General features: G+C 48.8%; 14 protein-coding genes across 14 annotated transcripts; 6 read left to right on the plus strand and 8 right to left on the minus strand.

Moving 5' to 3' along the window:
• Positions 1-158: 158 nt before the first annotated feature.
• On the plus strand, positions 159-1,703 carry BABINDRAFT_162085 (uncharacterized protein). Its single transcript, XM_019129167.1, has 2 exons — positions 159-269; positions 630-1,703. Exons 1-2 carry the CDS (start codon positions 202-204, stop codon positions 1,612-1,614), a joined length of 1,053 nt encoding a protein of 350 aa, XP_018984340.1. The 5' UTR covers positions 159-201; the 3' UTR covers positions 1,615-1,703.
• On the minus strand, positions 1,694-3,317 carry BABINDRAFT_146893 (uncharacterized protein). Its single transcript, XM_019127188.1, has 2 exons — positions 3,114-3,317; positions 1,694-3,052 (listed from the first exon to the last, which is right to left on the minus strand). The coding sequence occupies exon 2, from the start codon at positions 3,028-3,030 to the stop codon at positions 1,921-1,923; it is 1,110 nt and encodes a 369-aa protein (XP_018984341.1). The 5' UTR covers positions 3,031-3,052; positions 3,114-3,317; the 3' UTR covers positions 1,694-1,920.
• Positions 3,318-4,261: 944 nt separating this feature from the next.
• MEU1 (S-methyl-5-thioadenosine phosphorylase) lies at positions 4,262-5,239 on the minus strand (the record flags this gene model as incomplete). The annotated part of the gene is made up of 1 exon (XM_019131869.1): positions 4,262-5,239. The coding sequence occupies one exon, from the start codon at positions 5,237-5,239 to the stop codon at positions 4,262-4,264; it is 978 nt and encodes a 325-aa protein (XP_018984342.1).
• Positions 5,240-7,040: 1,801 nt separating this feature from the next.
• BABINDRAFT_146992 (uncharacterized protein) lies at positions 7,041-7,894 on the minus strand. Its single transcript, XM_019127190.1, has one exon. It carries the CDS (start codon positions 7,696-7,698, stop codon positions 7,255-7,257), a length of 444 nt encoding a protein of 147 aa, XP_018984343.1. The 5' UTR covers positions 7,699-7,894; the 3' UTR covers positions 7,041-7,254.
• A 195-nt stretch (positions 7,895-8,089) lies between these two features.
• BABINDRAFT_8634 (aminoacyl-tRNA hydrolase) lies at positions 8,090-8,707 on the plus strand (the record flags this gene model as incomplete). Its single annotated transcript, XM_019132835.1, has 1 exon — positions 8,090-8,707. One exon carries the CDS (start codon positions 8,090-8,092, stop codon positions 8,705-8,707), a length of 618 nt encoding a protein of 205 aa, XP_018984344.1.
• Positions 8,708-9,091: 384 nt separating this feature from the next.
• Positions 9,092-11,682, minus strand: CEX1 (Cex1p). The gene has a single exon (XM_019129168.1). It carries the CDS (start codon positions 11,196-11,198, stop codon positions 9,144-9,146), a length of 2,055 nt encoding a protein of 684 aa, XP_018984345.1. The 5' UTR covers positions 11,199-11,682; the 3' UTR covers positions 9,092-9,143.
• A 120-nt stretch (positions 11,683-11,802) lies between these two features.
• PTC2 (type 2C protein phosphatase) lies at positions 11,803-13,654 on the minus strand. The gene is made up of 2 exons (XM_019129169.1): positions 13,580-13,654; positions 11,803-13,346 (listed from the first exon to the last, which is right to left on the minus strand). Exons 1-2 carry the CDS (start codon positions 13,613-13,615, stop codon positions 12,096-12,098), a joined length of 1,287 nt encoding a protein of 428 aa, XP_018984346.1. The 5' UTR covers positions 13,616-13,654; the 3' UTR covers positions 11,803-12,095.
• Positions 13,655-14,595: 941 nt separating this feature from the next.
• TRP2 (anthranilate synthase) lies at positions 14,596-16,502 on the plus strand. The gene has a single exon (XM_019129170.1). It carries the CDS (start codon positions 15,022-15,024, stop codon positions 16,333-16,335), a length of 1,314 nt encoding a protein of 437 aa, XP_018984347.1. The 5' UTR covers positions 14,596-15,021; the 3' UTR covers positions 16,336-16,502.
• Positions 16,503-16,776: 274 nt separating this feature from the next.
• Positions 16,777-17,163, plus strand: TAF19 (Taf19p; the record flags this gene model as incomplete). Its single annotated transcript, XM_019131205.1, has 1 exon — positions 16,777-17,163. A coding segment is annotated over one exon (387 nt), but the record flags the coding sequence as incomplete, so codon positions are not given.
• Positions 17,164-17,888: 725 nt separating this feature from the next.
• Positions 17,889-18,707, plus strand: STE2 (alpha-factor pheromone receptor; the record flags this gene model as incomplete). Its single annotated transcript, XM_019131382.1, has 1 exon — positions 17,889-18,707. A coding segment is annotated over one exon (819 nt), but the record flags the coding sequence as incomplete, so codon positions are not given.
• Positions 18,708-19,184: 477 nt separating this feature from the next.
• On the minus strand, positions 19,185-22,644 carry BABINDRAFT_162094 (uncharacterized protein). Its single transcript, XM_019129171.1, has one exon. The coding sequence runs from the start codon at positions 22,458-22,460 to the stop codon at positions 19,242-19,244; it is 3,219 nt and encodes a 1,072-aa protein (XP_018984350.1). The 5' UTR covers positions 22,461-22,644; the 3' UTR covers positions 19,185-19,241.
• An 837-nt stretch (positions 22,645-23,481) lies between these two features.
• On the minus strand, positions 23,482-26,371 carry AXL2 (Axl2p). Its single transcript, XM_019129172.1, has one exon. It carries the CDS (start codon positions 26,160-26,162, stop codon positions 23,577-23,579), a length of 2,586 nt encoding a protein of 861 aa, XP_018984351.1. The 5' UTR covers positions 26,163-26,371; the 3' UTR covers positions 23,482-23,576.
• Positions 26,372-26,980: 609 nt separating this feature from the next.
• BABINDRAFT_147069 (uncharacterized protein) lies at positions 26,981-27,357 on the plus strand. Its single transcript, XM_019127191.1, has one exon. The coding sequence runs from the start codon at positions 27,121-27,123 to the stop codon at positions 27,322-27,324; it is 204 nt and encodes a 67-aa protein (XP_018984352.1). The 5' UTR covers positions 26,981-27,120; the 3' UTR covers positions 27,325-27,357.
• Positions 27,358-27,589, minus strand: BABINDRAFT_147070 (uncharacterized protein). Its single transcript, XM_019127192.1, has one exon. The coding sequence runs from the start codon at positions 27,547-27,549 to the stop codon at positions 27,391-27,393; it is 159 nt and encodes a 52-aa protein (XP_018984353.1). The 5' UTR covers positions 27,550-27,589; the 3' UTR covers positions 27,358-27,390.
• Between the last annotated feature and the right edge of the window lie 337 nt (positions 27,590-27,926).

A 27,926-nucleotide genomic window follows, 5' to 3' on the forward strand; every position in this document is an offset into this window, starting at 1 on the left:
AAACTCCAGTCCTTATACAGTGGAACGAAAATAAATACCTCGACCACAATGGCTCTGGGAGGTCGTGCGCCACCAACACGATAACGATACTGAACCACGCCTTTCCTGGTTGAAATAAAATTCTCCCGACCCAGTCTTATCGGCACCAACCCACATACACCACGTGTCTGGCTATCCTAAAGTTCGCATTTATTACATATAATGGATTCTCATACCATTCTGACGCCGAAAAACAACAAGGCCAACATCCTCTTGATGGGTTTACGGAGGTATGTATACGAAATGAAGTACAAATGAAGGAATGAAAAAGATGGTTGGTAGGATATTTGCAAGGCATGCTTATGTGGTCCATTATTGAAAAAGAAACAAGGCTATATAATACGAAAAATCTTTGCCTTTCCATTTCCATTTCTGGTTGCACCACTGAGAGCAATCTCCATGTGAGAGCAAATGACATGGAGCTATTCACAGGGGCTTATTTACCACCACCCCTTCAGCTAACTCGGTTACCCCTTTAATAGCATCCATCATGTCACATCTCAACCATCTCGTTTCCATGCAAACCTTGCTGTTGCAATCTCTTCACTTTGCACATGTCCACTCCTGTTTTCTACATACTAACACCACAGAGGGGGAAAGTCGTCCATTTGCAAAGTCGTCTTCCACAACATGCAGCCGTTAGACACACTTTACCTTGAATCCACGTCAAAACCCACAACGGAAAAGTTCCACTCTTTGATTGATCTCTCGGTGATGGAGCTTCCCGGGCAGCTCAACTACTTCGAGCCCAGCTATGACTCGGCCAAGATTTTCTCGCAGGTCGGGGCCTTGGTGTACGTCATTGATTCCCAGGACGAATACTTGAATGCCTTGACAAATCTCTCGATGATCATCGAGTACGCCTACAAGATCAATCCGCTGATCCACATCGAGGTGCTCATCCACAAAATTGACGGTTTGAGCGAAGACTACCGCCTCGACACCCAGCGCGACATTATGCAGCGCACCGGAGACGAATTGTTGGACTTGGGCTTGGAGGGTGTCCAGGTCTCCTTCTACCTTACTTCCATCTTCGACCACTCCATCTACGAGGCCTTCAGCCGCATCATCCAGAAGTTGGTGCCGGAGTTGCCCAGCTTGGAAAACATGTTGGACAATTTGGTGCAGTACTCGCGTTTGGAGAAAGTCTTTTTGTTCGACGTCAACTCCAAGATCTACGTTGCCACCGACTCGTCGCCGGTCGATATCCAGACCTATGAGGTTTGCGCTGAGTTTATTGACATCACAATCGACTTGGACAGCTTGTATGAGAATGGAGATCAGGCCAGACCGGCCATCAAGGATGAAGTCAAGTGTATCTCGACCTTGCAGAACGGCGTTACGTTGTATCTTCGCCAGATGATTAGAGGGCTTGCCCTTGTGGCGCTCGTGCGAGTCGACAACGAGGGGGATGTGTATGGAGGTGATAAGATTGAGGATGAAGAGAACGGTAACTACTACCAGTCGTGTCGCGATAAGAACTTGCAGCAATCATTAGCGATTATTGACCACAACGTCAATGTGTTCAAGCAGGGCTTGGAAAAGGTTTGGGAGCATTCCAGGATTCGCTCATAAGGAATTGTAATACACAGTGTATGTTAACACATGTAAGGGACATTGTATATTCAAATCTTCATGGTATCTATCCTGAGCACAGATTCCTTTCAACGATAATTTTGAGTTCTGACCAGCCATTTGTAAAAACACCCTCCACGCCACCCGCCTGGTATTACCCGTCATTGAAACGGATCCATGTATCAAGAACCAGAAGCACATTACCTTTATCGTAGCTCTCCATGAAAGGTTTAGGAAGATAGAACTCACTCCTACATTAATTCTAAATAAAATCATGTAATGGAAATAGTAAGGCCAATTTATGACTTAGATCTTGAAACTCCATTCGTGCTCCTCTCTACCGTATTGGATATCACCCAACCACTTCCAGACCTGATCGGTCAAATTACCACTCTCGCCGTTGACGCATGGGACCATGATGTCCTCGCCCTTGTATAAAATCTCCTTGATTGGGGAGACAACAGCAGCGGTACCGGAACCGAAGGCCTCGACCAACTCGCCTTTGTGGTATCTCTCGGCAACCTCAGTCATGGTTAACTTACGTTCGCTGATGGTCCACTCGTCGGTTGGCAAGCGGCTTCTAGCGAGCGCAAGGATGGAGTCACGGGTGACACCCTCCAAAATGGTTCCGTCCAATGGTGCGGTGACCAACTCCTTCTTGCCGTCCTTGTTGAAGACGAAAAACAAGTTCATGGTTCCGACTTCGGTAATGTAGTCTTCTTCGCCGAACAACCACAAGTTCTGTTGGTAGCCTCTCGATGCAGCCTGTCTCTGTGGCTTGATGCATGGCGCATAGTTGGCACCCAACTTACGGTTACCACAGCCACCTGGCCAGGCTCTGGTGGCGTAAGAGGTGGCCTCTAATCTGACGGCCTTGAAGCCGGTGGAGTAGTATGGGCCAACTGGGGAGGCAATAACGAACAAAAGGGCCTTGCCTGGGGAGGAAACACCCAAACCGGCATCAGTACCAATCATGGTAGGACGGAGGTAGAGGGAGTAACCGTCACCGGCAGGAATGAAGGAAGAATCGGTTTTGACAAACTCAGCAAGGAGCTTGATGAGCTCCTCGGAGTCAAATTCTGGGAGACAGATACGCTCGGCAGAGGCGTTCATTCTGGCTATGTTCATGTCCGGTCTGAAAAGTCTGATACCGCCGTTGGCGTCGCGGTAAGCCTTCATCCCCTCGAATAATTCAAACGCGTAGTGGAACACACAGGAAGATGGGTCGAGGTTGAGGGTGCCGTATGGTTTGATTTGGGGAGTGTCCCAGCCCTTTTCGGCGGTCCACTCGATAGTCAACATGTGGTCGGTGAAAGACTGACCGAAAACAAGCTCTTCCTTAGGAAGCTTGGCCTTAGGAGTGGTGGTCTTGGTGATTTGCACCTTGGAGGCGTCTAATGGGGCGAGGGAGGACATTCTAGCGAGGTTAGTGTGCGGTCTAAGGACAGTTTTGGCACTGAGAAATGTTCTTCTAAACATTACAGAGAGGAGATACGTACGTTTATATATTGCCGGAAAGATGAAAGATAAGGGAGTGCAAAACCGGGCGGTGGAGTAGCGGAAGGTCGACGGCTAAGGGCGCGGGATTTATGTCATATTGGTAGGGGCACGTCCACTAGAGTCAGTCTTCTATCCCACGCTTATTGGACGATATCCGGCGTATTTTTGTTAAATTTTTTTGTTTCGTTTATGCCAGATAAGGCTTGTGTTGATAGTAGCCCTGGAAATAGGTCAAAAATCTTGGAATATGAGTCACTTGTGTGTGCTTGAAACGGCTTGTAAGACTCTGACTCATACATGAGAGTCAGGGACACTGGCTCCCAACGCCTCCGATTACCGGAAATTTCTAGAGCGCTCACTGTGGGGGCGCACGGAGAATTATTTTGGCATGCAAATCCTCCCCACGTCCGGCATTGTGCCCGCATACTACCGGGCAACTAAAGTTAATTTTGAGGGGACTAGTGATTTAAAATATTTGTTCAGTTCTTGAATGTAACGTGGGGGTTATTCAAGATTGAAAATGTTATTATGAACTCCCCAATCTCTCTATACGCATCAGAATATCTCTAAATCTATCATAAAAACCGTACCTTCTCACCATTAATCTTAGAATGGCCCCGTACCATGATCACATAGGACGTCGGCAGATTTACCGTTTATTCTGACTGAGCTTACTCTAGTTTTTTATACATACCGAAATCCCCTAACAAATCATCATCCACCTTGACTTATCACACAGACATTTGGGTATACAGAATATGACTCACACAGGCTTCGAGTCCAACTTTAGCATAACGCCAAAGCAGATCCACCAGAGTCTATTTATCATATTTCTCTTTCTAGTCGTTTCCCAAACCTCTTGTACTTTCATTTGAAATAGTTAACCCCACCTGATTTTCTAATATAGTGTACTTTTCAGGATACTCGAGCCCAGATCAGAAGTTTCCTCCAGTCTCCAAAATAGCAACAGACCATAGGGTGTTCGTGTTAGGATTAAGACCGTTTGCGCTACAAAATATTTGATACAACATTAATTTTAACAAAGCACGCACTAAGGTGTCTGTTTCTGAACCTAGCCCCAATCCTGCAAGTATCAGGCGCCATTTATTTTAACACAGAAATATAGGTGCTGGCGTGTCAGTATCGCTTAGTTGACTGGCCAGTACCCTGGGAACAAAAACGACATCTTTTCCAAGATTTCCTTCTTGACCCCGACTGGGTTGGTGCTCACACTCATCTTCATAGACCCTGCTAAATCGTTTCCAAGGTTCCCGTTCTTGATCTCCTCAGCCACCTCGTCAATCACCGCCTCGGCAAATCTGTGGGCGTTAGAGCCGTTCGCGGTCAAATTACCCACAACAATCTCCACGGTGACCGGTTCGCCGCTGACATCCCAGGCATCGTAGTCAGTGGACATGCACACCATTTGGTAGGAAATCTCGGCCTCTCTAGCCAACTTGCTTTCTGGAATGACAGACATGTTGATGACCGAAGCACCCCAAGATTGGTACAATTGAGACTCGGCTCTGGTGGAGAACTGTGGGCCCTCCATACAGATCATTGTGAGGTCCTTACCCTCAGTTGCCGGTGAGTGCAACTTGACCTTCTTACCGTCCTCGCCGTTCAAAACATGCTCGTACTTGGCCAAAATCAGATTCAACTTAGGGTCGAATGGCTCGCCAAACATGGCGTGCGCCACGAACCCGCGCTCAAAGAAGGTGTGTGGGCGGTTGCCCTTGGTTCTGTCAATGATCTGCGACGGCAAAACAAAGTCACGTGGACGGATGTGCTGCTGCAAGGAGCCGACGGCGGAGAAGGCGATGATCACCTTGACGCCGAGTGACTTGAGAGCAGCGATGTTGGCCTGCGCCGGGACATCGGTAGGCAACAAGTCATGGTGCAACCCATGTCTTGGGAGGAAGGCAATAGGAAACCCCTTGTCGGTCTTGGAAATGGTGATCGGTCCGGACGGGAAGCCCCACGGGGTGGAAATGGTTAAACGCGCAACAGGGGTCAAGGTGTCCAATCGGTACAATCCGGTACCGCCAATGATGGCGAGCTCCACTTTTCCGGAATAGGTGGTTGGCAATTCCTTAACGTTGATTGGTTCACGGTGGGTAGACATGGCAATGGTGTTGGGTTAAGAAGAGGAAGAAAAAGGGGAGAAGGGAAAATAAATGCACAGCTGAGAAAATTTCGGAAACTGTGGAGCGCGCCGGATGATTAATTAACGTTCAACTGGCATGCACGTTGTCACAAAGACGTTAGCTGTAGATAAGACGGAGGCATAAGGGGGAAAAACAAAATCCAAACTTATTAGCCTCATATCTTGGCATTAGTAGTATGTAATATGACTGGAAGAGTTGTCCATTAACGGAGCGTGGCTGTAATTCCCGGTCATATGTGATGCTGGCTTGTTCTTCAACTTATATATGGTGTATGTGGCTGCGGAGGAGTCATTGCGTGCCCACCTCAATTTGCACGTGCATTGAAAATATTCAGGCAAACTCAGAGCCGCAAACTGCAGTGTTTCGATGTTGCCCATCTCGCCATTGGCATTTCAAGGCATCCGGGACATCTACCGTTACTTATTCAAAGAATTGCTCATATAGACCATGGATATTACCGCTGCCACACAAGAGCGTGGCTGCTCTCCTGTAAGAGCCGAATCACGGAACCCAGCTCTTAAGACAGATGCCAAAGGTAACGCCGAGCCCGTGACCACCGCTTCTGGCCCCAAGCTTGTTCCTAAGCTTGTGTCCGAGCCTGTATCTGAGCCTGTTTTCAAGCCTGTTTCTTCCAGATGGTCGGGAACCCCCCAAACGAATAAAATCATCGGCCATCGCGAACTCCCCACTCTAGTCATTGGCCAGCTCACACACGAACAGACCGCTGCATACATGACGGTGGTGCGGATTGAGGAGCTCTCGGCGCTTATGAAGGACGAGAAGTATCTTGCGGCCGCGTACGCGAAGTACGCGCACAACCGTGCACGCTCGCCATCGCCCGCACCGATTTATGACGCGCAGGGGAAGAGGACCAACACGCGCGCGGCGCGCTATGCGCAGGTTTTGTCCGACGAGAGGCATTTGGTCGTGCAACTAGCCCAGAAAACTGTGCCAAACTATAAGCCACCACAGGACTACCGGCCACCAGTCAAGACAATGGAGAAGATCTACGTTCCCGTGCGGGACTACCCCCACATCAACTTCATCGGACTCTTGCTCGGGCCGCGTGGTAACACCTTGAAGAAGATGCAGGAGGAGAGCGGGGCGCGAATTGCCATTCGTGGGAAGGGCTCTGTCAAGGATGGGAAGAGCAATCGTGGCCTGCAGTTGCCCCCCGACCCATCTATGGAGGATAACTTGCACGTGCAGATCCACGGACTGTCGACAGAAAGGATCCAGAAAGCTGCAGAGTTGGTGCAGGCAATCATCGACAAGGCTGCCAATACGCCCGAGGGCCAGAACGACTTGAAACGTGGGCAGTTGCGTGAGTTGGCCGTACTCAACGGGACATTGCGCGAGGACACCGCGTGCACCACATGCGGTGAGACGGGCCACAAACGCTTCGAGTGCCCTGAGAACATCCGCAAAACCGAGAACTATGTTGCGCAGATCGTGTGTCGCGTATGTGGTCAGCAGGGGCACTTTGCCAAAGACTGTAAGCGGAATAACGGAAATCCTGGTGAGACAGACTACAACGCTATGATGGATGCCATTCGTAACGGTCCAGCTGGCAGCTCCTATACTCCGTTGAGTTCTAGTTCTGGGTTCCAAGACCAGAGAGGTTACAACGGGAACCAGGGCTACACCGGTGGAAACCAGAGCCAGACCTATAACCACCGAGGAGGTTACAATAACCAGAACCAGGGAGATTACAATCACAACCAGGGAGATTACAATCACAACCAAGAGGGCTACAGTGGGGGGTACAACAATGGCGGTTACGGTGCAAACAGCGGATATAGTGGTTCTACTAACAACAACACTGGTTATAATGGGCCTTCTGGTCATGGTATTGAGTACAGCGAACCTGAGGCGAAGCGCCACAAGGCTGAAATTCCGATCCCACCATGGCAGAAGAAGGCTATCGAGAACAAGGCTTCACAAGGGGTTCAGCCGACCGTTCAGCATGTGCCTATTGTGCAACAGATGCAGCAGTTCTTCCCATCCTCAGGGCTATCCATGCCTCCAGGTAGAGGTCCGCCAGGTATGGCTCCTCCAGGCATGGCTCCACCGGGCATGGCTCCTCCGGGAATAGCTCCACCTGGCATAGCTCCACCTGGCATGGCACCTCCCGGTTTATTTTCTCCAAGCGCCTCAGGTCATCTACCACCACCACCTCCAGGCTTGATGGGCAGTAGTGCGGGCATGGCACCACCTCCAGGCTTGAGCATGGCACCTCCACCCGGCTTGGACTTGAAGAAGGATGCCAAATAGTGTATGTTATATTGCTATATGAACCAATGCATCGATCAATAGCCGTAATAAAAGTGGATGCAGAGGAATCGCGAGTAGAAGGCAGCAAATGTAAGCCATATGGAATCGGCGTACATTTACTGGGAGGGTTTATTAAGTCCATCAACCCAGGATCAGGTATATGCACTTGAATGCATGTTTGAATATAGCTTCTAGTGAGGCGCGGATGATTGAGGTATAACTCTCTCGTACTGCGGGTGTGGCAGTATTTGATTTTCACGGCCGCTAAACGGGTTCTGAATATTTTATAAGCTTCTAGTAACCATCTCTCTCTAAACTAACCTAGGTGAAATTAGATTAAATCTACTTAGAAGATCCCCAAATTCACTGCAAGCTCTCGTCATACTCCGGCATTATTCTTTGCCCCACTACAGCCCCACCCAAATATCACCCGGTTGCCGCACCCCTCGAAAAAGCAACAGGCTAAAGGTAAACAGAAAAAAAGATGGCGCGACGCCTCACTCGTTTGAATCCAATAGTATCCAGTATCCCCGATGGTTTTATCAACGCCCAACTTCAACGTGTCACACTTATTAGCTGTTGGCGGTATTTCTCTCGCGACAGGCTGTTTCCTCGGGGCGATGCTTACATCTGCTTCGCTGCCGAAGCCTAAAGCGCGGGCCACGCGCGATGCCGCGCACCCGTCATTCTCCGACTCCTATTCTTCCTCCGATGAGGAATACTCCGATGAGGAGTCTGAAGATGAGGTTGAGATCAACTCCAAGTCGTTAAACGAAATTCCGGGCGAGGTCCGTATGGCGCTTGTGGTACGAACCGATTTGCGGATGGGTAAGGGCAAGGCTGCGGCCCAATGCGCACATGCCGCGGTTGGATGTTACCGCAAAATGACCAATGTCAATGCCGAATCCGGTAACTTGGTACTCCTAAACCGCTGGTTGAAGGCGGGGCAGGCCAAAATCACCTTGCAGTGTCCGCATGAGGACGAGATGGAGTTGTTGTTTGCCAAAGCTATGAGCTTGAACGTAAATGCCACCATCATCCACGACGCCGGCAGAACCCAGATCGCCGCGGGTAGCGCCACCGTATTGGGGTTGGGGCCAGCCCCGAGATCCGTCTTGGACGAGATCACCGGCGGCTTGAAGTTGTACTAGTGTGGGATAGAGCCTTTCACACCAGGCAAATAGCGCGTGTATATAATCTCCGGTGCGGATTCAGCTATGTAATATATGAAAAAAAGTAAGATTTAGCGTAAGGTCTCATTGAAGAAAATCATGGCAAGGCCCCTTGCAATAGGCAACCTCCTAAAGGGGTTGTAACAAAGGTATACGTTATACCAATATATCCCGCGGGTAATCGATATTAACCTTTGGTCTATTTTAATGCCGCGACCAAGATACGGTGAGTAGAGTACAAAGAATTATAGCCAGCAATACTTTCCTTAGAGTTTCATTTACACTACAGCCCTGACAGATGAATCATGGATTATGTACAACAGTCCCAAGTCGAGAGTCTACTTCACCAAGTCGGGAGACCACCTCACCAAGTTAGGAGTCTACCATACTATCCTCTATACAGTCATCTCTCGCATTACCAGCCATCACCCCAGCCCGAATCATCCTCCATATCCAAGTTCAAGTTCAACTTGCTGACGTTGGCCTTCTTCGGCTGCAACTTCATTCTGGTCTTTGGCACCACAGCGGTCTTAGTTGGCACCGGCTTGATAACTGGAGCTTCGATTTCATCCTCCATGTCAAAGCCCCAACCGTCATCCACCGCTTCGTCCAATGATAACCTCGACGCTTCCTGAGTCGGCGCAACCAACAGGACGGTGCTGCCGGTCCTGGAGTCCAATGGTGGGGTAGAAATAACCATTCTGTTGTTCATCGAGCCTTTCATCAACGACATGAACGTCCCGGGCGACTCTACAGGCTTTGCCCCGCTTTTGGTTGCGGCATCAATCAGCTGGATATCAAACGCTTCATCATCCTTCGGGTCGCGTGGCAATTTCGCGACCTCGTCGTTAATCTTGACCATATACTGTTCAAACACAAGTCTAGCCTCGTCACGTACGCGGTAGTTCTTGTCCAACAAGCAGTTTGTGATGACCCCCAACACTCTGGTACAGCAGATCTCCGGTGGAAAGTGATCGATCGCATTTTTGAACGCCATCAACGCGTGGAGCTTACATGGGGTAAAGGAATCTTTCAAGCCCTTGGAAAAGGCTGTGATCAAGACGCCCGGTCTGGACGACGCAGTCAAGCTGGGCGCGACGGATGCAAGCACCACAAGCGTGTTGGTTCTAATGGTAGGGATAGGATCCATCTGCGATTTGGCCAAGAGTCGGAGCAAGTCGTTGTTGAGCTGACGGTCGGTCAAGAGCGGGGCGATGAGGGTGCACGACTTGACGGTTTCCTCACGGATCGTCTCGTTCGTATCACCAAAACCACTGATCAACTGTGGAAATACCCGATCGGAAATGTCCGCCTTTGTGAGCGTAGTGACTAAAAGGGGCAAGGCATTGAGGAGCTGCAACCGAGTCACGCGGTCAGCCAATGTAAACGCCTTGAAGATGATGGGCTTGACCAAGGTGGCATATTCTGGAGATGTGGGCGGGAGACCGGCGGAGAATTGAAGAATATGGGACAAGATTAAGGGGGTATTTGCTGGCTCTGTGTTGGTGTTGAACAATTTAACCAACTCTGGGAGAATCTTGTACTCAACAAATCCCGGGGGGAACTGGGGAATTTGAGCAAGCTCGGCCGAAAGATTGGCCAAAAACGCGAGCTTTGCCTCATTCTCCCCATACGCCAATTCAGTCAATTCGGCGTCAAAGTGGATTAACGGTGTGTGGAAGAAGGTTGTTTCTCCCGAGTGGTAGAACATCTCGATGGTGCTTCTAAGGCTGAACGACGCCACTAAGCGCTTGTACGCTGGAATCAATGTTGCAGGGATTTTGCCGGTGGAAGCAAGCTCACGTAGCTGGTACGCCTTCCCGTTGAAAAGTTCGTAGATCAAGCATCCGAATCTGAAGGAGTCGTATTTAACAGGCGCCTTCCTGATCCCCTCCATGCCCCGTTCGGCCTCAGGGGGCTGTAACACGGCAAATGGCTGCGAAAAGCGGTAGATCGGCTGGTCAGGGTCGCTGGTCAAGTTGGTCATCATCTCAAACCCGCTCAACTTCCAATCGCCCTGCTGGGTTACATAGATTTGGTCCACGCCCACGTTTCCGTGTACAAACCCGGCGTCTTTGTTCACAAACCTCATTGTCTTGGCTAACTGGTAGAGTCCAAAGAGTTTCACTTCCGGCGACACTTCCGCGTCTACTAAGATCTGGCGGAGCGGCGTGACCGGTTCGCTGATCACGTACAAGTAGCTGTCGTTTTCGATAAAGTCCACGATGTGGAGGATCCCGGGGAATCGAATAGACTTGAGCTTCTTGTATGCATTTCGTGCCAACGGTACGTTGCGCTGGTTTGCGTTATCCTTAAGGTTAAACTCGAAAATTGTCACCTTTGCACCGTCCTCAACCTTTGTGCCGTGGTACACCTTCCACACAGACTCCACCACAAGCGGTTCGCCGAGAAAGTTGTAGGGAATGGAGAAACCAGTAAGGGTTCCGAGCTTTTTGGCCAAAAAGTTCATAATCAATGAGGCTTCCCGATTTGTGGTGAAGGAAGGGAAGTGGGTGATTATCTAAAATGTAGATTGGGCGCGTCTTGATCGTGGGTGTGCTCCTACCGCTTGACGTGTCGGCGAGTTTTGGGATCGATCTTGTAGAACCCATTATAAGGCACATTTCGTATTAAATTGTGGGATTAAACCTATTTGGAATATTCCATCTAGACTGAGTTCAACTGAGTGTTATTTTCATCGGTTAAGTGCTATGATGGCACATGTCCACTCCTGGGCAGCACAGCCGTACTGGTGTGGTGCTGGTACTCGGCTATTTTTGGGTACATGCAAGATTGATAGACCACGCGATGCTAAAACATCCATATTATATAGTTTAGCTTGGCAATTAGTTGGTGCAGACACAGTTTTAGGTCAGAAACAAGGTCTCCATCAATTTCATCTTGTAGACCCAGTCCAATTAAAGTAGGAAATGTTATGCCAACCGTGAACTTCAGGGCTTGCCCCAGACAATTGGTTTGGGTGTTGCCGGTACCAACTTGGCCCCACTTTCGCCACCCGAATTTTCTTTCCTCACGCTGGTATACATACAGATACTCCACCTACATAATTTTTACTCAAACCCATCTATACTGCTAATCTGTTTAAATTGGATACCCCAGCCAGTGCGGTGCCCATGTACAACTTCATCAGAAGAAAACAAAACGTTTAAATCAACGAACCAGACGAACCAGAAGAACGAAAAAAAAAAAAAGGGAATCAAAACGATAACAAATATTAGGAATAGAAAAAGAGACAAAGTGTCTAAATAGGATACAATAGGTGGGGATGTGCAAAAGGGCGAAGTGAAAGGGGGGTCATGGCTGCGAGAATTAGGCAGATGAACTCAAGGGGAAGGGGCATACAAAGCTACTTGGCGACCTCATCATCATCGGTCTCCTCTTTCTTACTCTCATCCTCCTCAATCTCCTTGATCTGGGCTTCGGCCTCGCTTTCCTCGTCGTCATTGTTGATGAACGCGCTCAAAGGACCACCAATCCCAAAGTTTGCCATCAAGTCGGCCGCCGCGGATTGGTCAAAGTAAACAGCACCGTTCTCGATACGAACAGCGTCTCTAGCCAACAACTCCTCTAAGCTGAAGCCCAGGGGAGCACCGGCCACTGGCCCGGCTGGAGCGCGCGGGGTGGCGTCTTCACTGCCGAAGCTGTGCTCGCTACCGTACAAGTCTCTCGACAAGTCCGCGTACGGCGCAGAGACGATACCGTCCTTGGCAATCTTGGCCTTCATGGCCACATGCCACTCCTCGAGGGTCTGAGTACCCTGCAACAAGGCAACCACGCAGACAGACATGTTGTCACAACCGATCCCAGCACCGCCAGTGTTAGGGGCCAAACAGATCTCCATCAAGATCTCGCAAATCTCAATCAAGGTCTTGTCGTCCTGGATCCCTCTTCTGACAACCTCGACCACTTGCTGAGAGGACAAACAGTCCCAGATCCCGTCACAGGCCAAGACAATGAATTCGTCTTCCGCGCTCAATGTGTGCTCAATAACGTCGGGGTTGGCAGTCACAGCCTGCAACTCTGGAGGAATGTTGGTTTTTCTCTTGAACTCAAAGTCACCAATGGCTCTGGAGAGCGCCAAGTTACCATTAACTCTGCCACCGTCCACATAGCTACCGGCGTTGTAAATTCTCATGCTTTCGCCCTGGTTAGTCGGCTTATGGTCGTAGGACAAAGCCTTGGCCTGCCCGTTGATCGACATGATAGTTCTGGAGTCACCCGCATTACCGCAGATGATCTTGTCCTTGGTGATAATCGCAGAGGTGGCGGCACACCCTGATTCGTCGTGCTTCATCACGGTATCGTCCAAGATGGCTCTGTCCATGCCCATGAACCCGTCGCGCAAGGCCTGGATGTAATTTTGGTTCTGGAACGCCTCGGTTTGTCTAATAACCTCGTGCAAGTGGTCTCCGGTGAAAAGGGCAACCTTTTCGCCCCCGTGGCCGTCATAGACACCAAAAAAGGCAACGTGGTCTTTGCTAGCATCTTCTGCGTTCAAGTTCAAAACGGTGGAGTGTGCATCCTCCATCGAGACTCTCCACCCCTGCATGCACGACAAGCCGTACGCGAGGTACTTGTCGGCGCCTTCCTCGGAGGTCTAAACGTTAGTATCAGCAATTTCACCCGCAAAGGGGGGTCAGTCTGAGTGGGAAGCGAAAAGCCATTACAACCCATGCCTCCGTTTCTAGCACAAAACGGGCCATAAAAACGGGCAATAAGCAACGGCATGCCATGGTTTCTATGGGGGGCAAACCGTGCAAAACGAGCTGCAGGTAAAACGGCGGAGCATAGATTTTCGGTGCCCCTTCAGACAAAAGCAGGTGGACATACCTTTTCGGTGACTGGTTGGGATAAAATTTGGCCCATGGTTAAGTGTAGTAGATGTGTATGGAAAGGGAGGTGAAGAAGTGGAGAGGTGAAGTGTCTGTTTACGTTTAAATTTTCTCGGCCGCCGTCTCCTGTAAATTTTGCTCCCGGTTTTTCGCTGTCTTTACGCAGTACACTCCACAATGCGAAAAAGAAACCAACAGCGCGAAACGAGAAACTATGAGGGGTTATTGTATTTTCTACCCTGAAAAATTCGTTGATAAGCTTATAATATAGACTACTGCCTGATACCGGGAAGTTGATTTAAATCATCAACTTACATTTATTTGTCGGTTCCTGTGCGAAGCCTCGGCTATACTGAGTATCGTGGTACAACCGCGACGTCATAGAAATAGATAACACTTGATGGGCTGCCAAGATAGGCAGATCCACATGGAGTGACGGGACTGTGTTAGGAGATACTGGCTGACATAACCAAACCTTTATAGTTTTTAGCGGTTGCAACTACAGTACCTACAAGTTGATTTACGAATACTAATAGTCAGACAACACTTGCCGCTGAAAGGGGTGCGTATTAAGGATACTCGAGTTTATAAATAGCACCAGCTTAGGGCATATATACTGCAGTTTCTTAGCGCTACATCTGTGTCGATACACCTTTGCCATACCTGAATTTACAACCTTTGTTAACCCACTCTTTTGTTCTCAGTACATACAACAGTTTTTTTTTTTTTTTTTCGTTTTCAGGCTGTAGCCATTGTGCTTTCCCAGATACCCTCCAGGGCATCTAAAGGTCCGTAAATACAGCTAAACCGCAATTTGTGGTACACTTTTTCCTACTCAAATTTTGCCATATGTTTATCGTGTGCACCACCAGTCACCTTACAATCACTTTTCGTGCACGCAACTGTTAGTCATAGTCGTGTGCCCACCGCTCTCGCCATTTCTCCATATATACAACGCCTAGCATGCCTCGCCAAGGAAAATTGCGCCTAGTCACCAGTGTGAAAAATCTAAACCTGAATCTCATATTGCCGTTTAGTCCACCAGACCAACTATGCCTGTATGTGACATTGTACCGCTATTAGAACCGAGGAGAAAGATGCCTTATCTATGAATGTGAATTTAACCAACCGGGAGCCAACTCCCTCCTGTTTTTCCATTCACCTCGTTCACAAAGCCCTCCACCTCGAGAATGCAAGACTAACATGTAGGTCCAACCACCTATTGACAACCTTGTCAATATCATCCACAAGGATGCCCAAAAGTCCGTAGACACCCGCCCAAACATCTATCCGATTTACTCCTTCCTCAACGCGGACTATATCACGCCGCACATTGCGTACCTCAAGTTGACCAAACCAGGTGATGCATCGCACAAGAAGACGCCATCCTTTTTGTTCGAAAGTGCTAAGAACGGTGACCAAGTCGACCGGTACTCGTTCATGGGCTTTAACCCACGCAAGATCATCAAGACCGGTCCGACTGACGGCGCGGAAATCGACCCGTTGATCTTGTTGGAGGCGGAGTTGAACCAGTACAGGCAGGCCGAGTTGCCGGGAGTCCCAAGATTGAGCGGTGGAGCCATTGGCTATGTGTCCTACGACTGCATAAAGTACTTTGAGCCCCGCACCAAGCGCGACTTGAAAGACATTTTGCAGTTGCCGGAAGCCGCGTTGATGTTCTACGACATGATTGTGGCGTATGACCACGTCTTCCTGAGATTTCAGATCATCAACAACGTGCACATCGCCGCCACCGATGACGACGCCACGGTTAGAGCCAAGTATTCCTCAGCTTCTAACGAAATCCTCAAGATCGAGGGTATGTTGTTGCAGCAGGGCCCGGTGCCATACCCACCGCAGCCGGACATTGTGCAGAACCAGACCTTCACCTCCAACATTGGCCAGCAGGGGTATGAGAACCACGTCACCACCCTCAAGCAGCACATCTTGAAGGGGGACATCATCCAAGCCGTGCCTTCCCAGCGCGTCGCCAGACCAACCTCTTTGCACGCGTTCAACATCTATCGCCACTTGAGAACCGTCAACCCATCACCGTACCTCTTCTACATCGACTACCTTGACTTCCAGATTGTCGGTGCGTCTCCTGAGTTGTTGGTCAAGTCCGACATCAAGAACAAAATCATCACCCACCCTATCGCCGGGACCGTGCCACGCGGTAAGACCCGTGAAGAGGACGACGAGTTGGCCCAGCAGTTGCTGTCATCGTTGAAGGACAGAGCCGAGCACGTCATGTTGGTTGACTTGGCCCGTAACGATATCAACCGTGTTTGCGACCCTGTCACCACCTCTGTCGACCGTTTATTGACCATTGAAAGATTTAGTCACGTGATGCACTTGGTTTCGGAGGTTTCTGGGACCTTGCGCGCCGACAAGACCCGCTTCGATGCCTTCAGATCGATTTTCCCTGCTGGGACCGTTTCCGGCGCGCCAAAGGTCAAGGCCATGGAGCTTATCAGCGAAAGAGAGGGTGAGAAGAGAGGTGTCTACGCTGGTGCTGTTGGCCACTGGTCCTACGACGGTAAGACCATGGACACGTGCATCGCTTTGAGAACCATGGTTGTTAAGGAAGGTGTCGCCTACTTACAGGCTGGTGGTGGGATTGTGCATGACTCCGACGAGTATGACGAGTACATCGAGACCATGAACAAGATGAAGGCCAACATCAACACGCTTGTCGAGGCCGAGAAGATCTGGACTGATAGGTTGGCCGCAGCCAAGCACGAAAGTGATTAGACAAAGCATGAGGAGTAGAGATGTAGAAAAATGGAGGGATGTAATCTGAGAAAACTGTAGAGCGGGACCAGGATTAAGGGATACCAAGATTGGGAAATATCAGGATTAAGGGATACCAAGATTGGGAAATCAGACTTGAGGAAGATTAAAAAAAAGGTAGAATTGACTCCATGTATCGTTTTTTTTATGACTATACTTTATAATATATGTATTTCTATCACATCCAAGCCTGTGTCTATGTCTTTCTGGAGCCCAGAGGTGCAAATACATGCACGATGCCGTTATGACTGTTTTTATACAGGACATTTACAGTGACCAAAAACAGAGGTGCCAAAAGTTGAGTTGAAAACATTTGTTTTAACCCACAGACTCCCTTTCACGGTTTTTCCTACACAAGCTCTCTATATCTCCCACATCGTACACAAAATTTCACATATGTCCACACAAAAGAGAAAGCGGCAGCAAATTTTTGCCAACGAGTTGAAATCGCTTCTCTATGCGTTTGGTGACGTGCCCAACCCTCTTCCTGAAACCGTGAATACCCTTGATGACATTCTCCAGACGTTTCTTGTCGACACCTGCCACAAAGCCCACGAATATGCTGTTGCTGGTGGTTTAGGGGTCACAAAATCTCGTAAGATGAAGGTCGAGGACTTCAAGTTCGTGTTCCGAAACGACGAGGTCAAGGTAGGGCGTATTGAAGAGTTGTTGAAAATGTCTAAGGAGATCGAAGAGGCCAAAAAGTTGTATGATGTCAGTGACGCAAAGTTGAGAAGTACCGCATTGTCGATTTCTAAGGATGCCGAAGGCAAGAATACAGACAAGGACCTGGGTAAGGGTGGGAAAGGCAAGGGAGGAAACAAAAAGAGGGAGGATGAGTCAGATCTCGACTCTGATGATGATTAGGTGGAAAAGTTACGAAATTTCAAGCCAACAGGGTTGACACTAGCAGTGATTTAACTGCCCTCCAGCTGTAATGGCATCCCAGATCAACGTTGCAGAGACCTTTGGCCCTGGTGGGATAATAAAATGCAGTCAGGTCGTGAGGTATTCGGAGAAATCTCTGTGGATTTTTGGTCGGCTCATTTTGTGTATATGTCCGGAAATAGTGCTACTCAAAACTTGTTTTTAAAGATGCACCTCTGGCGAAGCAATTGTACAGTCCCAAAGAGGAAACTTTCCAGTTCTGCATCACTCCATGACACACTTTTCTGGAATATTTTATTTTCCCAACCCTTAACTGAAATTCAATTACTCTTTTATATGGGGTAAGTGTTTCACATCTCCCATGTATGCTCCTGGCCTCAAAACTTGACCTAATAGTAAGATCTATTCGCCAAAGTGTGCCAAATTTCTTATATCAACCCCACTCGTCCTCCCTCCTTTTTTTTGACAACTTGTTTCCTTTTTCCTTTTTTTAAAAAAAACTTATTTATTTTGTCTCGATTACCCATTCATCAATGTCTTCCAACACATTCTCCCCAGAAGTCAACGGGGAGCTTATCAGACAGCAGGTACTAAGCTACTATACTTACTCCAACCAAGAGCAGTCCATCACTTTTGAAGACCTCGATGATTTCTTTAACGCACAGATGAAGTATATGGCTGCCTACGGTGCCAGGGTTGGGGCTGGGGGCATGGCCTTTGTTGTCTTGTGGTTGGTTTCCAAGAATCGCAAAACGCCCATTTTTATCCTCAACCAACTTTCGTTACTCTGCTTTTTGGTTCAATCGGTATTATACATAGCCTACCTTCTCGGTGGGTCTGCTAATATGACAGCAGTGTTTACGGGATACATCCAGAACTCTACCACACAGTTCAATATCACGGCAGCCTCGAACGTGTTCCAAGTATTGCTTATTGCGTTTATCGAAGCGTCCTTGGTATTTCAGGTTCGTATGATTTTTCGGTCCAACAACAACCAACTCGCAGCAAGAATCTTAATGGGGACCTGTGGTTTGTTAGGGCTCACAACTGTCGTGTTTTACCTCGTGGCATGTATCAGAAGTATTTCCATCACCTTCGGGAGTAACGCCGGGGTGTGGGGATCCATGAGTAAATGGATTGTGAATACCCCGATTATCTTATTTGCTTCGTCGGTAAATGTGATGAGTTTGGTGTTAGTGGTAAAGTTACTACTCGCCATTAGAACCAGAAGGTACTTGGGGTTAAAGCAACTTGACAGTCTCCACATTCTCTTTATCATGTCCGGTCAAACAATGATCATTCCCTCCGTCATTACTATCGTCGACTACGCTAGAAGTAACCTGAGCTTCATTCTCTCTCCTCTCGGTACTTTTATCGTTGTGCTTTCTTTACCTCTATCGGCCATGTGGGCGTCTGCCTCCCACAATGAATCTGCCCCGCAAAGTCTTCCCACCTTGGCTAGAACACAATCGAGAGGACAAAGCTATAACGCCTCTCCGGGTCAGCGAACTTTCCTTGGAACCTCTCCCCAGAAGATAGATTTTGACAATGATGAGTCGTTTAGGGCGTATCCAACTTTTGGGGGTAGCCAGAACGAAAAAACCGCCCCTCCAAACGATAGAGTAGAGGTAATCAGCCCAGATGAAAGAGTCACCTGGTGGGCTCGTGCCAATCAAATAGCCGGAATCCGGACCTACGACGGAGGTGATTATGTTGATGAAGAGTTTGTTTTCCTGACTATTCATACCTTGAATTTTCCTGCCCCACATACAACGTGAACCCCACACGAAACCTTTCAATGGAATACACCTTATTTCTTATTCAATACTGCCCATCTCTCTAGCCGAGAACCCTTAGCCGTGACTTGTATATTGATCACTTTACTGTACCTAAATATTACAATGCTCATAAAAACTATCGGCCAAATAATACAGGTCATATTTACAACTGGAGATTGAAAAATGTCGTTTAACTTTTATTTAATGCAATTTCGACTGGTTTTCATTGCATTTCGCTTCCGGCACCGCAGAGAAATTAAAGTTATTGGTGTACAAAAGCACCAACATCCAACCAGAGAAGAAGTTGAAAAGATGATGAAGCCAAAAGGCGTGGCGAACGCCAAAGGTAAAAGCAAAAAATACCATGTATGCCAAGACTGTTTGCGTAATCACAGATGGTAGTCTGGCCGAGGCTTTGCTCATGAATGACTGAGTCATATGTTTTTCTACCATCACCACGATTGGCATGATAGCCATGAAGTTATGGTGCGAGGTGAATGGCGTGCTCCATCTAACAGAAAGGTTGTGAAGCCACACGATCAATACTGGTACGTTGACGGGAAGAACTAGCAACATTAACATCAAGAGAGAGATGTTGTAATGCAAAAAGTTCTGGTACGTGCCATGTTCGGGCTTTGAAACTAAAATCTGACTGGCATTGAAGGCCACTCTCAAGGTTAGAACGATTTGTAGCACACAGCACACGATGTATGCCAATTGATACGGAATGTAGAATGGAACCGCTGCCAAAAGCAAAAACGTACCTATCATACGGCGAGGCGAATGGGAGATTGGCTTGGTATCGCCGTATGCAGCCCCGATGTTTTCAACTGGGTAGAAACGGGAAAGTGTCTTATACACCGCAACCCACAAACAAACGAAGCCTGCACAAACCACCAAAATCAAGTGGTATAGCGCAGCAACAATCCCTAGCGAAACAATATAACAGAGGGGTCCCAAGAAAAATAAAGGGCGCTCCTGGATCCCCAAAAAGAGGGTATTCAAATGATAGCCGGACAGATGCGTAGTGTAGGCCACTTCGTTGATATCCAGCCACCTTGCCACATTGAAGTAACACACCAATTTCTGAATAGCGGCGATGGAGCATAATGGGGTCGCAACTGACAAAAGCAAAAGAGTCGGCACCAATACAAACGATTCGCAAATCTTGAGGAGGCCTTCACCGAAGGTCGGGAACGAATCGTTCCTATTGAACTCACTAAACTGAAACATCAACACCATGCCCACAATACCCACAGGGAAGGCCCCAATTACCAATCGAAACCGTAAAACTAGCAACCGCAAGCTGTTCCACCAGTCGACAGAGACGTAAACATCAATGGGTGATTCGTCTGAAATGGCGTCGCTCCAAAGTTGAAGGTTCAACGAGTTCAGGTTCGACTTTGACTCAAATGCAACGAAGGGACTCACCCCATGTATGGAAACGGGCCGAGTGTTGTTACGTCTGAGGGCAATATGCCACTTTGTTTCGTGGGTATCGGGAATCCACTGTCTGACTGTTGGCTCAAAGAGAGCGGCCTCCCCGTTCTCTGATGGTTTGAGGTTTCTGAACTCAATGCTATATGCAAGTAGACTACTCCAAGCCCCAGGAACTTCAATATTAACGGCGAGCGGTCTGCCAGTTGGAAGGGACACATCCGCACCGTAGGCCATGAGAGACACAAGGCTGCCCTTACCGGTGTCAATATGACAGGATTTCTCCAAGGCTAGTTCAGCAATGAGAAAATCCGAGGCGTCCCAGGACTCCTGGTTCGGCGATTCAGCCACAACAACCACGTCGTACGACGAAACGATGCTCGAGTTAAACTGAAAGGCGTTGAACGGCGAAAACGCCCCTCCAATCGAGGAATCTGCCAACAAGACTGCATCACCCAGCGACCTAGGCACACTGTGGGCGTCGGATGACACATCAATACATTCTAGCTCAACGTACTTCTGGGTAGTTGCCTTTGTGAAATCGAGGAACGGGAGGTTCGACAGAGCAAGGGAGTCTCCGTTGCGGCACAACAACACCGAAATACCTCTACCGGATGCAAGCGAGTTCACGTCCTGGATGGGGATCGAGCTGAGCATGGAAAACTCAAATTTTGAGCCGTCAGACGGAATGTGAAAGAGATTCATCTTGGGGGAGGTGCCGCGGGCCGAGAGCTTTGAGGATGGAGTTCTTAGCACGCGCTCGCCAGGCGATGCAGCGCTGATGTGGCTGTTGTCCAAACGTAATTTGACCGCAAACTCAGGAGTGCCATTGCCTGAGAAAGCGGCGTAGTCCTGGGAGGCGTAATCTTCAAAGCCAGACATAAGGTGGCGCCTCATCACCTTCATTCTGGTGGATAGAGGGTAAGTACGCTGGGGGGAACGGTAATCAACAATTTCCATCATCGCCGCCACGAGCTTCTTCCGCAACTGGTCACACCAGACAATCGCTAAATGGTCGATAGGGGACCAAACGCCCGGAATCCCGGTGGTAAACACGGTGAAGCCGTTGCTAGGAGGCACGAGGTTCGCCAACGAGGTGTAATCGGCCGGAAGGATGGTGTCTAAAATGCCGCCGGTTACGGAAATCAAAGATACGTTGGCTAGCCGCTGGCAAGCAACCATCCGCACCGATTCACTTTCGGGGCCAGCCGACTCGTTAGAGTATCCGTAGCGCCAAAACTTGTCAGTGGCACTGTAGATCTTGGTCAAATCACCGTCAAAGGTAAGGGGAGAAGCGGCGTGAGGGCTGGCTAAGGTGATCACCGTGTTGACCGATTCTTCCACATAGTTGGGCAAACTGAAGATCACGCGGCTGACAATTCCCCCCATGGAATGACCCACAACAATCACTGACTTTGGAGCGTTTTCGGTGGTGTTGTAGAGCGAAAGAATGAAACCAATGGCATCATTTACATACGTCGCTTGGTCTAAAAGGGTTCTACCGTGGAATGCAGTAAAGTCCTCATTGAAATGGGTCATGAAGAAGTCCATGTTTCTTGCATTTTGGTTAAGCGATGGGTCGTCTTTGCGCGGTTCATACGTATCGTAGTACAAGTATGACGCCTCGGCGGCTAATGAGCGTCCCTGCTTGTAGGTGCCGGCGTTTCCGGGAATAAACAACACCGGGACCCCGTTAAGGTAGTTTTCGGTATTCAGTTCGTTCGGAATACGGTCCTTGCCCTGTTCGCGGTACAAATACAAAGAGTACTTGGACGCAAATCGTGTGTGGGTCTTGTCAAAGGCTTTGATCCGGGCGTACGATGGGTACATCCCAATCCCGCGGCATCCGGGCGCGTCGGAGGAGTGGGCTTCGTGTTCAGATGAGTAGACGTAGGCAATTAGGAGCAAAAGTGTTAGCCCGAGTCCCGAGAGGGAATAGAACACGGACCTGGTTCTCTTTGCAAACTTCAAGGGTTTGGCCATTGGTGGTACGTGGCTTTAGTTACGTCCACTTGCAGTACGGCGGAACAAGGCGGAGGCGTGGATGGCTTGGTGATTTCCTCCTGAAAGCGACTGTTTTGGACTTGTGTATTTTGGAGTGTGAAAATATGGATTGGCGTGAACCCATGGAAATGTGGATCGGTATGGATATTGATGTTTTGCTAGCCGGCGGTTAATGACATTGTTAGCAGAACGGCTAATGTGTGAAGCATGCACTGTTTTGTACAGGAAACTTCTATGCGGGGCTTCTAACGCGTTATTGTGTAAGTTAGTAGCGGGCTTGTGGTATATCTTTATCCAGGTAGGATACCTACGTAGTATACTGGTTGGCTACATAATGAATGGAGGAGAAATGAGAAAGGGATCGACCTCTTTGTATAAGGTATTGGTCCCTACCACATTACAGCTAGACATTTAATCCAAGGATGACCGAGGCAAACGGTTTTGCTGGACTTTGTGTTAATGGTGCTGCCATATGTCACGAGTATGAAGCGGGATCATACGTGTCAACGACGAGTGAGAAACTGGTGAATTGTCAAGGTCAGGCTTTGAAAAGGTAAGATACCCGATAAACTGTTTAATTTCATCGGGAAGCCTTTGGGGGAGTTGATGATTCCGGATTGTAGTAGAGGTATCGTTTAACTAGACGGGCGTTGGTGATCATTATCCCCTTATCTCCGATAGGCGGATACCTGGTATCGTATCTGCCTTAGTATATAAGGCTGCCGGCTACCCTTTTTCTTGTGTATATCTTACAGATGAAAAGTGTTCTCTCATAGCTATGAGCATCCACGAGGTATACCATAGGGGGCGGTATTCAAAGAAAAGCGTAAACTTTTCACCTTCGGGGACACAGATCTTGACGTTGATGAATGTAGGGAGTTTATACTAGAAAAGTATGGTAGTTCACATGGGCAAGTGCTTTGTATGAGAGTCACTCCATTTAGGTTAGGTATTAAGCGGCAGTAGGTACAAGGAGAACCAACAAGCGATATACGGCAACTAGGAATCTAAGAGCAATTAAAATTAAACACCAAAAAACGAAAAGACAAAACTATACCCAAAATGTAAAAAAAAAAATACTCAACGCAGCGCTGCTTAATGGCTGTGCTCGCTGCTGTCGTCGAACGAATCGGCAATCTCACCCTCCACGCTCAAGTTATCAAAATCCTTGGATACGGTAGTGATGATCTTCTTGTTTGGAAAGTCCACTAACTTGGCGCTAGACACGGCGGTGTTGTTGCTGTCGCTCTGTCTGGTGTAGTCGGAGGACGCAGCGTACGACGAATCGACAGGGAGGCGTGGCGAATAGGTGTTACTCACAGGAGTGTTTTTCAACGATGACGCAAGCGAAACGTTTGGATCCAACATCCTCGGCGAGGATGAGCCCAGCTTTGGAGGATCGCCCGACGCGGACCAGATCAACTCCCCATGCTTACCAATGGAGCTGGGGATGAAAACACCGGACAAGCTCGGGGACTTCAGTCTTTCCTTGAGCTCTTCCGTCGAGCCACTGAAATTAGGAAGGGGAAGGCCTGGGTCCTCCTCTTGGAGGATATCCAATGTGGAACTGCGGGCGGATGGTTTCTCCGCAGGATCGGCCACAAGCTCGCCTTTTCTTGATTCACTCACAAGATCACCGTTACTGTTTAGGCGTTGAAAGTTGCCAGACTCGTCGCGGGGCAATTCGGCAACCAAGCCAGACGCTAAGGACGACCTGTTGGTTTGGAGGATTGTCTGGGCAGACTTGCGGTTGCTAGGGCCGTTCACGTCATCGTCGACCAAGCGCACAGAATACAAGTTCTCGGTTTCGATCGTCGCCATCGACGTGTATGACGCTCGGGACTCCATTCTTTGCTGGGATCTCCACGAGTTGCGCGGAACGGTGCTGAGCTGGGGTTTTGGGCCAGACACATCGACAGCGTCGTAGTACAGTTCGCCGGAAGAGTTGGACTCGCGGTGGCGGTCCACGTGGGTGATAGAAGAGGAGTATGACTGGGAATCTGAGTTTTTCCGATTGGAGCCGTCTAACTTCATCATATTAAGGGTAGACATCTGCTGGGGATTTTCGCTAATGGATCCATCATCGGCTTCCTTATCGTTAAAAGGAACGATAACCTTTGGTTCTATCGGGGTTGGCTTGGAGATCGTGCCGGTCTCGACGTTTTCCTTCTTCGACTTGCGCTTGCGGCAGCAGAGGAAGAGAATGAGCGCGAGTATAATGATCGCGGCTACCGGAATCGCCACCCCAAGCGCGATTGCCAATGTCTTGTTGCTTCCTTTAGAAGAGGCAGCTATTGCCGCAGATGGGGTAGAAGTGGGTGAAACAGCGGCAGAGGTGGCAGAGGATGTGGCAGAGGACGTGGCAGAGGTAACGGCTTGATTGTTTACACCCTTAAGTTGGAACGTCAAGGAATCCAGGGAAGTGCCTCTCTGACCAGTAATCGTGATGTCGGAGCTATCAAAGTCCTGCGGAACCATCCCGTTAAAAGTCAAATTCAGCGCGTGGTACAATAACCAGGAGTCAGAGTATGACACACTCACGTTTGTGTCGGCCTCATCCCTGAAGATGTCCGATGGAATAGCGTAGGAAAAAAAGGTCAGTCTGGTCGCATTCACAGAGGGCAAGGAAGTTTCATTAAAGACAGAGTTGTTAGTGGCCATGATCACATATGGTATCGTGACCTGATTATTCCAGTTGTCATACACAACTACACCAAACAGGGTAGCGTTCGAGACGTCTCCAAATGTACCGGTGAGGGTTCTAGCAGACGAGTCTAGCTCGACCCAAGATGGGTTCTCGCCCGTGAGAGTCAACTGCGAGATGTCAGAATCCATAATAGCAGTACCGTTGGCGTCACTCCCATTACTCTGAAAAACCTGCGACATCGGAAGGGTGACCGTAAAGGTCTCTCCCTCGGTTCCGTTGATGGCGATCGGCGCGTCAACGGTGGTGAAGAGAGTGTGGGCACCCACGACGATGAAGAACTCCAGCTGAATCCCGGTAAAGCCTTTGTAGTCAGACGCAATGAGTGAAAAGCCGTAGGACTGAGATGGTGCGATCGCCGAGGCAACTTCGGGCGCAGTACCGCTGAACGTCGCCACGCTGTTGTCATCAGAAGTCGTGAAGATGATCCATGGCGGAAGCGAGGTGTGGTCGCCGGAACGGCCGTAGTACGCGATGATGGGGTTAGTAGAGGCGCTGAAGATTTCTGCCGTGTTGAACTTGATGGAGAAAGGTATTCCCGGAAGAAGCACCACACCGTTCACCCCATTGGTCAGCCTACCTTCCTTCAACTGGTCAAAGAGCGCCGTTGAGTTGACAAGCGTGGGAGCGGCGGCATTGGATACCACGAGGCTGTAGTTAGCTGCGAGCGAGCCTTGGGAATCAGTCCCTGTGATGGTGAATGTGTTTTCAGCTTGTGCGTCGGTGCTGGTGGGTGTGCCCGATAACACCTTGCTGGACGCGTCAAACGTTAGCCATGAAGGCTGGTTGCTTATGGCGTAGCTCAACGTGTTGTTATCGGAGTTCGAGAGGAATGTGATATTGCTGAGCTGGAAGCTGTAGGGCATGCCGATACGTGCGACATCGGGCAATTGTTGGTCAAAGGGAAACCCGATGTATGGAGTCTGCGTAGAGACTGTGATCAACGCGAAGATCACAGTGAATATGGACACTTTCATGAAGGGGAAGAATTAAGGAGGGTAAACACAGACAAAACAACAGATGGCAAAGCTAATATAGGACTGCTTGTAAGCAACAAGAGTCTTGGTTTTGTGAACGTTGTTCTGTTTGTAAGGGCAGAATGAAGGGCCTGGGTTATAGTACAGAAGCGAAAGTCGGGAAAGGGTGCCGTAGGGTGATATAAAAATGAAGCTTGAGTTGGCAAAAGAAAGATCGTAGAAGTTGTGGAAAGTTTTGGGGTTCATGTCTCTGGAACCCCAAGAGATCTGGATGAGAGACGCGTCTGTTGTCCATGGAAATTCCGTAAGGAGCCAAAGGGATACTAACATGGTGGGCCGTTCATGCATGTTGTAAAAATTAGTGAGGCCCTTGCACCATGTGGGAATTCTAAAACGCACTTCGGAATGTACATGCATAATAGGAACTAGGTACACGCGCCTGGGTTTGACCTAGAGCAGTGCGGCTCTCCTCTGCTACGCCAGATGAGGAAATCACGACGCGTATACGGTATATAGACGACACACATTCATAGGGTGGGATTGTTTCCGCTAAGCAAGGCCGTGAATCAATCACCTGGTACACGTTTCATGAAACGAATGGAAAATTAAAGATAAAATCTTCTGGGGTATGTATAATACAGGGGGGAGGCCCCTGTGATGCTAATATTATACCTTAGTTTTAAGGGACCGTCAGTTAGCCATAACCCATAACGGTAACCTCACGAGCAGGCTAATCTACCATAATTTCTCCAAAGGTAATCTGAAAGGCATCAGTTGCCGTACAAACGTGTAAGAGGTGGGAACATTCAGGAGTTGCCTGGTTATACGATGCCGTTCAGGAATTTCTCAGGAAAGGCCAGCGTCTCCGATTACACATGGTTCTCGAACGCAATGTTTTGGTTCAACGCTAGAGAAGGTGAAAAGACAATCGCTAAACAATAAACGCTATGATTTTCTCATGATGAAAGATACGCTATATAACTGTTACGGTCGGCGGCGACTATTCTTCGGCCGTGTAAAGGAATCGTGCAGCCCTTGTCAGCCATTTTCCTATAAGCGCGGACGGGTTCGCTTAAAAACGCTACGTCGTAATATTTCTCACAGATCAGTCAGTTTTATCGCCAGCTCCAATGTTGAAACACCGGTTACATGCAATATCTAGAGCGTTCTTATTCAACTCTTTTCCTCCTGATCAGTGCTCTCTGCCGTGCCAGGTCAATCTTATGGTTTATCGTTCGCTAGCGTGAAATCTCGATCCCAGACTAAACGCAGTTTGGCTGTACGACGCGTGAAGAGACCGTCTGATCTGCAACTCCGGCATGCATAAGCAAGGAGTGCTAGAAGGGGTAAGATCCGCAGGCGGTTGCCATCCACGACTTGTACACATCGGTGCGGCGTGGTGAGTATTTAATTAAGTGCATAATAATCACATGACATTTGGTCAGAGGGCTGAATATTTCCTAAAGGAGACACATCTGGGAAACGTAAACAAAGAAGAGTGGGTCAGAAGATAGTTTTATCCTCCTGACCGGTTCTCAGTGGGGCAGTAGCCAATAGCACCCGCGTACGTATCGCTAATATAGCCGTAAGTACATACGGTGTAGAGTCTTTAGCCTTATCTGCGAAACTCTTAGCGTGTACATACAGGGAGCTGCAATGACCCAAGTTTCTGTCGGTTCTAGTGCAAGGGTTTGTGGCTGACTAGACATAGGCTTGAGACTTTTCCTTACCGTCTTGAATGGACCAACGTGCTTGAGTGCTTCC

Source organism: Babjeviella inositovora, assembly GCF_001661335.1.
Source record: "Babjeviella inositovora NRRL Y-12698 unplaced genomic scaffold BABINscaffold_8, whole genome shotgun sequence".
NCBI lineage: Eukaryota > Fungi > Ascomycota > Pichiomycetes > Serinales > Babjeviella > Babjeviella inositovora.